Raw genomic sequence first — 13,075 nt, 5'->3', positions numbered from 1 at the left:
TGCTGCAATTTCTAATGCAAATTTGAAATTTTAATGACAATTTATCAGTTAAATAAAATTGTTTACTATTTTATTTTCAGAGCGATACTCGAGATAAAAACATCACTGGCTTTCCCGGTGTTCCAGTGGCTATTGTACTTGGTGGTGCTGATTTGGTTTTTCATTGTTGCCATTTATCTGTCGTCCATGAAACTGTACGTCTTCAAAGTTAAAGGCCTCGCCAATGATCACGACTGTTTTTGCAACAACAGTTACTACAAGGTACCTATCTATTTATATTGGTGATTTTATGCACCAAGTACATTTTCAATTATATTATATGTATGCGACATCTGATCGTTAGTTTACTTAAAAAAAAGTTATAGGTAATTATTTGCACTACTGCCCTATAAAATATCATTAGACGCACAAGACGAATATATTTATATTTTAATTGGCAAACAGCACTGACTGAGGTGGATCAACCTGTTGAATAAAATTTCGATCTCAGTTCGCTTCCGGTTCTTTCGGACTTAGCTAGCCTTTACCCACCGCTTATCGATTTTGTTTTTTCTGTAGTGTCAAATAATAAACGATTTTATATACGCAGTATGTCATATACAGTGTAATACAATACTCAGTATTGTATAGGTATAGACATATTTTAAACATCCAACCTAACTCAACCGTCTGTGTTAATATGTTATTAAGATATTTACTGCTCACACATTTTAATACTGATATTATAGTAACAAAAGTTTATTCAGTTTTTCAATTAATAAATTAATATTGACTATGTGTTGTTTACAAGGACGGTGACTGGTGCACAGAGTCCAAATGGGAACGGTACTGCAGTGCCAAAAGCCAAAACAATACCATGTGTAGACTGGCTAAATGTGCATACGACCATACAGTATCACAGGACTTCATCACCGGACTTCAGCTGTTCAATGTGTTCGGAATGTTGTGGTTGATGAACTTTGTGTCGGCATTCTCCCAAATGGTGTTGGCCATTACGTTCACCTCGTGGTACTGGACGTTCCATAAGAGGGACGTGCCATTCTTCTCGCTCACAAGTTCCTTCTACAAAACAATCAGGTGCGTACCATTTTAAATTTACGTTCTCTCGTTAGGTGCACGTTTAGCACATAAATTAGATTGAGAGAAGAGATTGGTCTCATTTAGAGTCTAGAAGTTTGAATGTCTAGGATGAATGAAATAGTTCCTTATATTACCGTCATATCTGCCCACCCCTATTTTCCTTATAAAATGTATTTCATTTAATTGCTTCAAGTAATAATTATATATATATATATACCTATATGTTACAGTAAATGACGTTGTACTAGAAAATAACGCTATTAACTAAATATAATGGTAATAATTTATCGCTATCAACTTGCTAATGAAATTAATGACAAAATATACGAGTAATTATTGGTTAGACCAGATATGCATGTGTATCTCAAATTATATAATTTTAAGTACTCGTATAATGAAATTATTTTTAAAAATAGAAACAATGCATTTTTATTATTATGTTATTTATATAACTTATATACTGCCGTGAAAGTTACTGTTATGCAAATTTTCAGTCTCTGGACAACGCTGGTATCCTGCAGGGCCGGCAATAGAACTGTTACTATAGGTGTTTCACTCCGTGTCAACTGTCTGCAATCTGCTTAATTGATAATTTAATATTTTAATTCATTTAAATTTTTTACTATCAATATTTCCCATATCATATATACACTAGAAAATAACAATGATTCCACATTTGTAAATAAATAACGTTATAATAACCGGTAAATAACGTTGTTTACCAATTTATTGGCCTACGTGTTTAACATATACGCATTCACTGGTTCAACTATATATAAATTATTTTTAAATTTATATTTTAGTTTTATTTGTCTAATAATATAGAATTTAAAATTTAGATTCTAGGTTGTTTACAAATACGATTTTTGATATAGGTATTGAATAATTTTCGATTATTAAACTGTAAACAAGAAGAAAAAAATACAATATAATATTTAATTACACTCATCTCCTGCTTGCCTAATTAACTGTGTATAGATACCACTTGGGAACGGTCGCTTACGGATCCCTGATCATCGCCATCTGCAATTTCATACGCGTGATACTCGAGTGGGTGGAAACCAAACTGAAGAAGTATGACAACTCGTTTACCCGAGCCATATTCACGTGCATGCGATGCTTCTTTTGGTTGCTGAACAAGTTCTTGCGATTCGTCAATCGGAACGCGTACATAATGTGTGCTATGTACGGGAAGAACTTTTGCACTTCAGCCAAACAGGCATTCGACCTGTTGTTGAGGAACGTATTACGTCTGGTGGTCCTGGACAAGGTAATATTGTTGTACTCAATTATGTTCATTATTTATTATTATACATCGAAGATGATTATCATATACAAATATGTATCTATTATATAAGCTCGGATGTATAATACTATAATATTATATTTCCGTCGCGAAGAGTGTATAATGTTCCTGCAAAAGTTTAGAAATAGATATGTGAGTATAGTTCTCATGAGCTATACCATTGATTATAAATACTAGTATTTATAATCAATGGTATTATATAGGATTAAATGATTACAATACAATGTTCTATTTAAAATGAAAACGACACTTCTCTATACTTTCACGGGGGAAAACAATCAAAGTAATCATTTTTAAGTATAAAAGTACTTAAGTTCCAAAGATAATTTTGAACCTTATTAAAAAGACATTTATTTCATTCTTTATTATATAATATTATTATGCATTTTTTTGCATAAAACCAGTTAAATACTGTGACGTAAAAATGATAAATTAAGTTCCATCATTCAACATAATGAATTAATTTTATGTATTATAAGATATTATTCTTTAAAAAAAAAAAAATAGTCAACTAAACCATAAAGTCATATTAAAATCATTGTTATAAATTGGGATTTATTAATGATGATTAATGACATACTGTAAACAAATATTTCAACTAGATGGCTTAAGAGCCTCCACGACTCTTCCATAATAAAAACCTCCGCGGAAGATCTATAAAAATACCTACAATTAAATGTAACATTATAATATATACGCCGTTTAATACTGTACAAGTTGGGTAGTTATCAATTATAATTGTATATGTACTGTTTCAGGTGACTGATTTTATATTTTTCGTGGGCAAGATTGTCATAATGGGCGCCACCATCGCGGCATTTTACTTCGAGTTCTACGAACCAATAGAGCCAATCAAAAAGTTCGAGTTCTTTAATCAGCCCGTCCTCAATAATAAGTGGCTACCGATGTTCATCGTGGCCGCCGGATCTTGGGTGATATCGTCAACGTTCTTCCACGTGTATTCAATCGCTGTCGACACACTGTTCCTATGCTTTTGTGAGTACCTACAATGATATGCATATTATAAATGCCTTTAGTGACCTCATAAACGATCAAATTAAACCAAAACCGGTTTGACGAAAAATATTCCGTTCCAATATTAACGCTTGTATATAAAAAAAAAATACATCAATTTTGAAAATAAAATATTTAGTTATGTATTGTGGTCGTGAAAACTAAGAAATGAATAGAAAATGTTTTAGAAAATTAATAATACAGTAATAATAAGTAATACATATTATTTTTTGTATACATACAACATTTTTTTCAGTATGATAGCGGTAAATTTAAAAAAAAAATTAAAGGATACCGTTTAAACCATTAATAGAACAAAAAACTAAAAGTAAAAAGTGTGGTGTAATTAATTCACAGCCAATTCTATCACACTCATGGTCCTAAAATTTGGTACAAAGATAAGCCTAAGCATGAAGATGACTCTCAGTCATTTTTTTTTAATTTTTCATTTTAATAAGGCCGATCTCACGGGAATTTGTTGGTTCAGGAAAAACGAATATAATTTTGTTTTTTAAGATAGTCATTGGTTTGGTTATAGAAAACCAGATAGCTATAATTGTATGCCTATATTTTATATGTGGTAAAACTGTAAAAATTAATTTGTTAAAAACAATAAAAAAAATATGTGTGGTTTACAATTCACGGAGTTTAAGACTAAGTAAATACACAACTACACAAGTGTTCCAATTGACACGGATAATGTCATAAAATATCAGCTATAAGTACTGTTTAATATTATAGTGTATAAACTCATTTTAATCTCTGGTCATATTTATTTTGTTTCAGTGGAAGACTCCGAACGAAATGACGGATCAGCTGATCGTCCTTACTTCATGTCGCGGAAGCTGATGAACATACTAGGAACGAAGAACGTGTTGTAATTTCAAATGCGTCGACGAAAGAGATGCGATTTAAATATTTTTAATACGTCATATTATATTGTACATACGACCATAATATTATACATCAAACTATATATTTGTGCTGCCCACCGCCGACGCCACCACGGTGTTCGTGTAAAACATACAATGAATATTCGCCCAATAAAATAATATATTGTATACGTATATGTCGTATACCGGTTCCTCGTCACCCTCCCCTACACATCATGTTATTATTTTAATTAACTATTTTATTTAATAATTTATGTATGTGATTGTAATATAATAAAATACGCAGGGTGTTTATATTTTTATCGTGAATCATGCTGTAAAATACTTCAAGGAACATAATTGATTTTTTTAATATTCAACAATTTAATATTTTACATTTTTTTATGATTATTATTTTATCAATAATTACATTCTTGAGACTAAACAATTTCTTTTGTTTTCTAGCATATTCCTTGATAGTTTTTTGTATAAAAATCACCCTGCAGGTAGCGTATAGCTTATTATCATATTATTATACTGTAAATAATTTTAATTTTATACCAAAAATAACATATCGTTCGTATGTGATAAATAATTTCGTAGGAGGAATGCTCCTAAAACGATAAGTCGTCATGAGTGTAGTGATTATAATATTATATATATATTATAACCTATTTAACTATTAATATTACCTTTGAGCTGATATACAGTATATTAGATGTGTATTCTGGTTTATCGACAGCATAAAATGGGAACAGATTTCAATGTAAAAAATGAGATTTAAGACTAGTCTCTGCTGCTCTATACTATTATTTACGATAATATAAATTATTTTTTAAATATACATTCTACCTGCAGTTTGATGTACAGACTTAAAAATAAAATTATGTAAAGCATTGGCAAATTTTTTATGTTATTAACATCAGCTACCCTAAAACCACGTGATAATATATATTAGAATATTTTTATACGAATTATATAAAGAGCTTATTGATGTATATATTAATTTATAATATTATACGTGCTTGGTAATTAAAAAAAAATAAATTAAAAAAATGATGAAGGCTGTTATTTTGTAGAGTACCATAATCTATATTATAATATCATTAATTATACATTATAAACACAATAAAAACTATACAATTTATATTATTTTACCTAACCACGGGATGATACATTTGATGCTTTATGCCCTTTGTGGCAACTTTCCATTTAATATGATGATATTATAATACTCAGTGTCAATCCGGGATAGTCTAATTACACTTTTTATCTAAATTAAATGGTTAAAATGCACTGGGATTTAAAAAATAAGGTTAATTCAAATGTTTGTAAAACATTAACTTCACTTCTCGCTTAAAATGCAATCATTAGTAAACTATTTTTTTTTTTTATACTATTAAATTATATATATATATATTATAATGTATATCACAACTAGATATAATATATTATAATATATTATCAAAATTATTTTTGTGAATAAATTATTTAAAAAGATATACCTATATATTACACTTTATTACACAATATATTTATCATGTTAACATTATATAATATATGCAAAAACTAATTTTTTACTACGATAATTATTAAAATTTAAAACCATTGTTAGTTCTAGGCTTTTAAGTGGGAAGAGAAATGAGTTAAAGCTTTTTGAACTCGAGTGTATTTCAAACATTACCTGATTTTCCCGAGTGCAGTTCAACCATTACCTTATTTAAAGTCAAGTGCAATAATTACACTAAAATAAGTACAATTGAACCTTATCCTGTCGGTATGACCCATCCGGGTATTCGATAATTGTGGGACCTTCAAAGCTTCTTCAGCATTGGGCTTCTATAGTCAAATAGGAAAGGTATTTAAATTATTATTCATGAGTTCATGACTGACTTCTAATCGAACCAAATTGTAAACATTGAACATGGTATATTATGGTTATTTTGTTGTTTAGTGATTGATATTGCTATATAGGTGCAGTTTAATCAATTATGGTAATAATTATATTTTGTGATATAGTTTGGAATTTTAATAATTTATAATATTTGAGCAAACGATGTCCCTAAATTGCCTATATAACACGCCGTTATAAATTTAAACATACCAATATTATTATGATACGAGTTTTAAATATTTTGTTTATCCCTAAAATTAAATGTTTTAATTTTAAGCTTTAAGGACTTTTTTCTTTTTTAATAAAAAATAATCTACTTTGGTGGGAGGGGGGTAGTAGGGGAATTAAAGTTGAAAATATAGTTCGAACTACTTTATAACTAAAAGAAAACTAAATTACTAATACAAATGAACATGTATTATGATATAATATTTTTGTGCCTTAATAACTGTTCACCATACGTTTTGTGATCTACAATTACTATACTATTAATAACTACAAAAATCGCATGTTTAGTTAAACTCTTTTGTCTATAGTTACAAAAATTGAAAGCATGTCTTTAATATATTAATTAAATAGCTAAAAATATTTGAATGTATATAGAAATCCTAATATAAACATTCGGTGAAAACGCCAATGCATACCTATTTGGTGTTTTTTTAGAGCAACACTATATTGATAACTTTATTCTAAAGGAACATTTTTTAGGCAACTTCATATGCACTCTGCCGTAAATAATCATTATTATCATTGTGAGTAAACCGTTTTATACGAACATACGCCCATTACTTTTCGCGTTCGCACTCATGAGTGAAACTTATATTTTATTATATATAGTACACTATTCAAAATGACGTTTTCAAATATTTAAGTTAACTAATAACTTTTGAAACTATTGCTTATTTATAACATGAACCTATTCTCATCGAAGTTATACGGTAACCCCAGTAATAACTCAAAAATTAATATCATTATTATCATTTATTTTATAAAATAAATGATAAATACATATATACTCGTACAGTATACATTTTAAAATATTTACAAACTATTTTAGTATAATAAAACATTTATAATAAAATAAATGTAATGCTTTCTGTATAAATTAGCAATATTATAAATTCATAAATCTAATTTATGATAAAGCCTGACAGATCGTCTTTGGTTAAAATAGTTTTTTAATACAATCATATTCATATATCATTGAATTCAAGTTCAATACACCCATTTCAGTGATACAGTAGTATTCAGTGTCCATCCAACTTTTTTGAATTCAACAATCTGATTAGGATTTTAAATTTAATTGGTGATTTCTCAAAAGCTATTTTAACAGTATTCTAAACATTTTAAAATTCAATACGCAATACTTATATTTTTATAGACATTCCAAGTATGAACATCATTGAATTTTGATATTTAGACATAAAAAAATGCAAGTATTTGATACTTTTTTAATTTATTCTAAAAATATTAATCGTAGAAACTTAAAAATTCTGTCTATGTGTATCATTATTTATCAAACACAATAAAATTCTCATATGTTTTAAGTATGTTTAAAGCTATACCAATAACAAATTAGCACTATTCAACGGTACGTTGGTATTGACTTTGATAAGTCGATATTTGTCGAATTCTCATATAAAATTTTAAACAGTTGTAAATAATACTGTAAACTATAATACGTGGAAATGTATTTTTAATTGTAATTGATAATTAAAATAGGTCAGACAAGCGAAGCAATATGTGGCGAAGCGACATTAAATATCACTACGCCGTTACTCAAGTACAAGATAATCTCGCTGAAATTCGGTTAGAACATAGGAACGAATGTTTTACGCTAGTAAAAAATGACTGTAGCACTATAGTACGAATTAAGTGCGTTTTTGTATGTTATCGTTTATTAACCAATAACAATTTGCTTAATAATACTGCAATTGTGTTATGACACAATTAATAACCAATGTTTGTTTTTTTTATTTAAATATATTCAATATGTTTACAATAAAAAACAATAATTAATAAGGATAACATATAGAAAATAAACAAACATGAATAACGTGAAGAGGGGGACCGTTCATTAACAGAACCTCAGAACCCGGCTTTGTTGAAAATTAATTTAAACTACCATAGAGCTAATAGAAAAATAATTATATCAATGATAATTTATAATATTTCATTCACCATATCTTAATGATAGAATAACACATGAATAGTTATGGAAAATCATGTTTATTCATGCATTCATTGCTCGCCAACCGTATCGGTCAAACGCATGACCTTGTTTACGTATTTTGTAATCATTAACGAGTCCCTTCCTCTCCATTCGTCGTCAAAACAGAACAATTAATCGCAAAAGAGATGGAATATAGGTACTGAAAAAAGCTCACAACACAAACACGCTTAACATGTCATGCGTACCTATCATTATTACATCGCAGTATTGATTTGAACTCGTACGAGATTGTAGTATTATTTTCCCCCCCCCAATAAGCGTTGGATTCAATAACTGCTGTCGATGAACTTCTAACAAGTCGATCATGATATCGCCTGTGACCGAATGGTTGCTCGACAACGTTACGTGTCTGAGTTTGATCGCCGCTTTCGCGAGCTTCTACTATTATTCGATTTCGACGTATGATAAATGGCGGAAATCGAACATTCCATACGTGCCGCCAGTGCCACTGTTTGGCAACACGATCAGAATGATGATGAGGCTCGAGCATCCTATTGACATGTTGGACAGGTTCTACAACAGTTTCCCGGACGTCAAATTGTTCGGATACTACCAGATGAGGGACCCGATACTGTTGGTCCGTGACCCGGAGCTGATCCACACGATACTGGTCAAGGATTTCTCGTATTTTACCGATCATGGTTTCGACTTGGACCCGTCCACGTCTGTGCTGGCCAACAGTCTGTTCTTCTCTAATGGCCAACGATGGCGGACGATGCGTCAGAAGTTGAGTCCGGGCTTCACGTCCGGCAAGCTCAAGGACACGCACGCCCAGATCAACGAGTGTAGCGACGAGATGGTGTCTGGAATTATCGAGACGATCGAGAAGAAGACAGACCGAATCGACGTGAAAACGATAACTTCTGGTTTTTCCACTGACGTGATCGGCACGTGTGCGTTTGGCATGAAGTTGGACACGATCAAGAACGACGATTCTGACTTCCGGCGGTACGTCAGGATAATGTTTCAGAATACTCCGAAACAGATGATCGTCCAGGTGTTGTTGATGATCTGCCCCTGGGTGATCAAAGTGTTAAAAATCCAAATGTTTTCCGCGGAGGCGACCAATTTTTTCCATAAAGTTTTCACCGATGTATTCAAGTATCGCGAAGAGCACAACGTGATCCGGAACGATTTGGCGCAGACCCTGATGCAAGCGCGTAAAGAATTAGTTTTGAAAAAAAACTCGACTACTGAAGGTATTATTGTCACGGCTATGGAATGATATTAATTATTTAAGTAAAAGACATTTACTTTAAATGATTTAAGGCCATTGCAATTGCTTGTTTTTTTTTTTTTCATTTTATTTATCTAAATACTAAATCCATATAACACAAATCCCTATAATTAGTATTAGTAGTATTACTCACCAACTAGTTTTAAATTTAATTATATGCAAAGTGGGAAGGCGCTAAAATTTTGTTGCCCACGGGCGCCAAAATCTTAAATACGGCCCTGTTTAAATCTTATACAATTACATAGGTAATAAAAATATAATTAATGTTTAATGTGCTACTGAATTTTAAAACTATGATGCACAAAATAATTTTTGAAAAATATAAATGTAAGTATTCGATAGCATATCTGTTGAATAATATTTTAAAAAACAATGAAAATACATTCTAAATATTTTGTTATAATGTATATATCTAGAAAAATGTAAATTACGAAAAATAAAGCATAAGTATGTTACAAAACGTGCACTAGCAGAGCCATTAGGAGTTCAAACGTATTTCTAATCCGCACTTCCTTTCTGTATAGCATTATCTATGACGTCACCTTTATAACATTAATAAATAACAATAATAATAGTCGTAATAAATAATAATGTAAGTTTTATTATATGTCTTGTTTGCAGATATATTCACCGACGACGATATCATCGGTAACGCAATTCTCATGTTCACCGCTGGTTCTGAAACCGTATCGTCTATTTTATCTTTTTGCCTCTACGAACTGGCACTGAACACAGAAATCCAAGACAGATTACGGACAGAAGTATGTTCAATGAAAGCAAAACATGACGGACAGTTAAACAATGATTATTTAATGGACCTCCATTATACTAATATGGTGTTGGAAGGTACTACAAAATTCATGAGTTATATAACTGGGCGAATCATCATATTCATCAATCATGCTCGTCCTTATTTTCCTACCCTTAATTGCAGTTCTGTAAAGAATACTTTTAAAAAGTATTTGAGTAAATACTCAAATCAATTTTTTTTTAAGTATTTCAGATACTACTCAAATACTTAAAAAAGTATTTGGAATACTTTTGGTTTTTAAAGTAGGTTTCTAATGATTTATCGTAATATTGACACATACCTAGTAAGTTTATAATAATTTTTATTTTATTTATTATTTATTGAATAAATGTTTGTTAAATTTTAAGAACATAATGTTTTCAAAATGTTCATCGGTCATACTGCTTCTCTTTTTAGTCATGGTTGCTCCGCCCACACTAAATACTCGCTCCACTAAAGCACTGCTTAGCAACGGAGTATTGAATTTAATGGAAAAAAAAATGTTCGAAATAAAAAACCAACGTATTCAATACAACAAGTACTTAATACAATAATACTTAAAAAAAGTATTTAAAATACCATTCAAAATACTTCATGCTGAAAGTATTTAAAAAGTTATTCAATACTTAAAAAAGTATTTGAATACTTTTACTCAAATACTTTACAGGACTGCTTAATTGTTGGTTACAGATACATCATATTTTTAATATTTAGATTTGTGTATCCTACAAGAAATGTCCCTGTAGCCTGTAGTCTGTAACCATTATGAAGCTATCCCATATGGCTATATACTATCATTCAGCTGCACGTTACAATAAGGTTGTTACTTGTTATTGCCTGCATCGTATATTTTATAATAATCATTTATAAGATATATTATTTTTCTTAATGTTTCTACGCTCAATATATTATTATACATTTTATACGATTATCAAGTATATCTTATCAAAAGTAAACAAATCAGTTTTAATTCTTAAACGAAATTTCTAATTTTTTTTTTTTACATTTTTGGTGCACTTATATAGCGGAAAAAATAATTGTATAGATTAAAATGAACTTTTATAATCAATTAATCTTAGGTAACGCATCTTATATTTCAATTAATCTTTCGTCATTTTTCAGAGACTGCACGCAAGTACCCCGTTGCTTTTAACTTAATGAGAGTGGCTACAAAAACATACACTCTACCCGACGAATCATTTGTAATTGAAAAAGGACAAAAACTCATTATACCTTTGTTCAGCATACATCGTGATCCAAAATATTATCCCGATCCGCTGAGTTTTGATCCGGAAAGGTTTTCTGTGGAACAAAAATCTCAACGACCTAATGGCACTTACATGCCGTTCGGTGACGGACCTCGATTGTGCATTGGTAATATAACTATATAATATCGCTTTTCGGTCGATAATGCATATAGAGTATAGACAAATGCATTATGCATTTGACGAATGTATGTGTTATTTTTATCGGTCGGTCAAAAATAAAATTTGTTTATTATATTGCAGGTAAACGGTTCGCCGAATCAGAAATGAAATTGGTCCTGTCAAATGTATTGTCAAAATTCGAAGTCTTACCGTGTGAAGAAACTGAAATTCCCGTTGACTTTAGAAGTGAATCAGGAATTATTTCACCAAAAAACGGCATTGTGTTAAAATTTAGACCAATTATTGTGCATAAATAATAATTATTATTTATTTCTATCTCTAAAAATGTATCAACTTATATTACCTATTTTTTGTCAATATTTCAAATTACTCTGTTCGCACTTTTATTAAGAATGTTTTTTTATAAAACTCTTTTGTTTCTTCTTGTAATCTATTATTAATATAATATAATTATTAGCATTAAGGATTAGTATATTTATAATAATTAAATACTATTTTTTTTCGTAAATATGCATACAAATGCAAAATGTTCCAAATATGCGAAAACATAAAACATTTGATTTTGCATACCAACATAATATTAGGTTAAGATTCAAATGTTCGTCTTATCTAGCTACTTTTCAATTTAATTAATAAAAATATATAAATGCATACAATTCCGGGTCCTAGTTATAATAACTTACAACACTTATAATTTAAAACAACTTTCGGTGAAGTAATTTTAAAACATTGAAATACATTTATTCCTATCTAATAAAATATATAACAGATATGAATATATATATATTGTATATATTTTTTATTATTAAGAAAGACAATTTACAATCTGTACACAGTAATTACAATAAGCAAATAATATAAAAAAACAGAATAAAGTAGCATGAATGACGTGATGAGGAAGAAACCCAATGGTAACACCTCCTTTACTAATTTAATAGGTCTCTACACCATTTTCGCTTTAGTCTGCGTGGTGGGTTTTTTGGGAGGGTGAGGGAGGACATGTGTGGTATTAAAGTATTGTGATGAGTGCTTAAATTTTGGTGAAAACGAGATATGAATATATGATACATAATATTAAACCGAAATTGACAATGTGATTGTTAAAAAATCAAAGAATCGGAAAAATTTGATTATTAATTCATGAATTATGCTAACTTGTGGTTGTGGCATAATCGATAATGGTTTAGTTTAGTTCCTTAGTTCAATACTTCAGATTTATAAGCATAGGGTTGAAATGAATTCAACCATTAAATGTTTTATA

General features: G+C 29.8%; 2 protein-coding genes across 5 annotated transcripts in view; both read left to right on the top strand.

The window, feature by feature from the left end:
• Ctl2 (Choline transporter-like 2) overlaps nucleotides 1-5,176 on the top strand; it is a 51,798-nt gene extending 46,622 nt beyond the window's left edge. For all 4 annotated transcript variants that reach the window (XM_089225463.1, XM_015523849.2, XM_015523850.2 and 1 more), the window contains 5 exons: nucleotides 81-261; nucleotides 791-1,077; nucleotides 2,059-2,350; nucleotides 3,145-3,382; nucleotides 4,187-5,176. In XM_089225463.1, the coding sequence (XP_089081589.1) occupies nucleotides 81-261; nucleotides 791-1,077; nucleotides 2,059-2,350; nucleotides 3,145-3,382; nucleotides 4,187-4,281 (1,093 nt within the window). In that variant the 3' untranslated portion in view covers nucleotides 4,282-5,176. The remainder of the gene's footprint in view (nucleotides 1-80; nucleotides 262-790; nucleotides 1,078-2,058; nucleotides 2,351-3,144; nucleotides 3,383-4,186) is intronic.
• Nucleotides 5,177-8,541: 3,365 nt separating this feature from the next.
• On the top strand, nucleotides 8,542-12,222 carry LOC107173342 (cytochrome P450 6k1-like). The gene is made up of 4 exons (XM_015523851.2): nucleotides 8,542-9,598; nucleotides 10,258-10,482; nucleotides 11,549-11,800; nucleotides 11,935-12,222. The coding sequence occupies exons 1-4, from the start codon at nucleotides 8,704-8,706 to the stop codon at nucleotides 12,108-12,110; spliced, it is 1,548 nt and encodes a 515-aa protein (XP_015379337.2). The 5' UTR covers nucleotides 8,542-8,703; the 3' UTR covers nucleotides 12,111-12,222.
• Nucleotides 12,223-13,075: the final 853 nt, after the last annotated feature.

This window comes from Diuraphis noxia, unplaced genomic scaffold (assembly GCF_037042655.1).
Source record: "Diuraphis noxia isolate RWA-SAM2 unplaced genomic scaffold, SU_Dnox_SAM2 contig0004, whole genome shotgun sequence".
NCBI classification, from domain to species: domain Eukaryota; kingdom Metazoa; phylum Arthropoda; class Insecta; order Hemiptera; family Aphididae; genus Diuraphis; species Diuraphis noxia.
The sequence above is the reverse complement of the archived record's forward strand: the minus strand, read 5'-3'. Positions and strand labels throughout refer to the sequence as shown.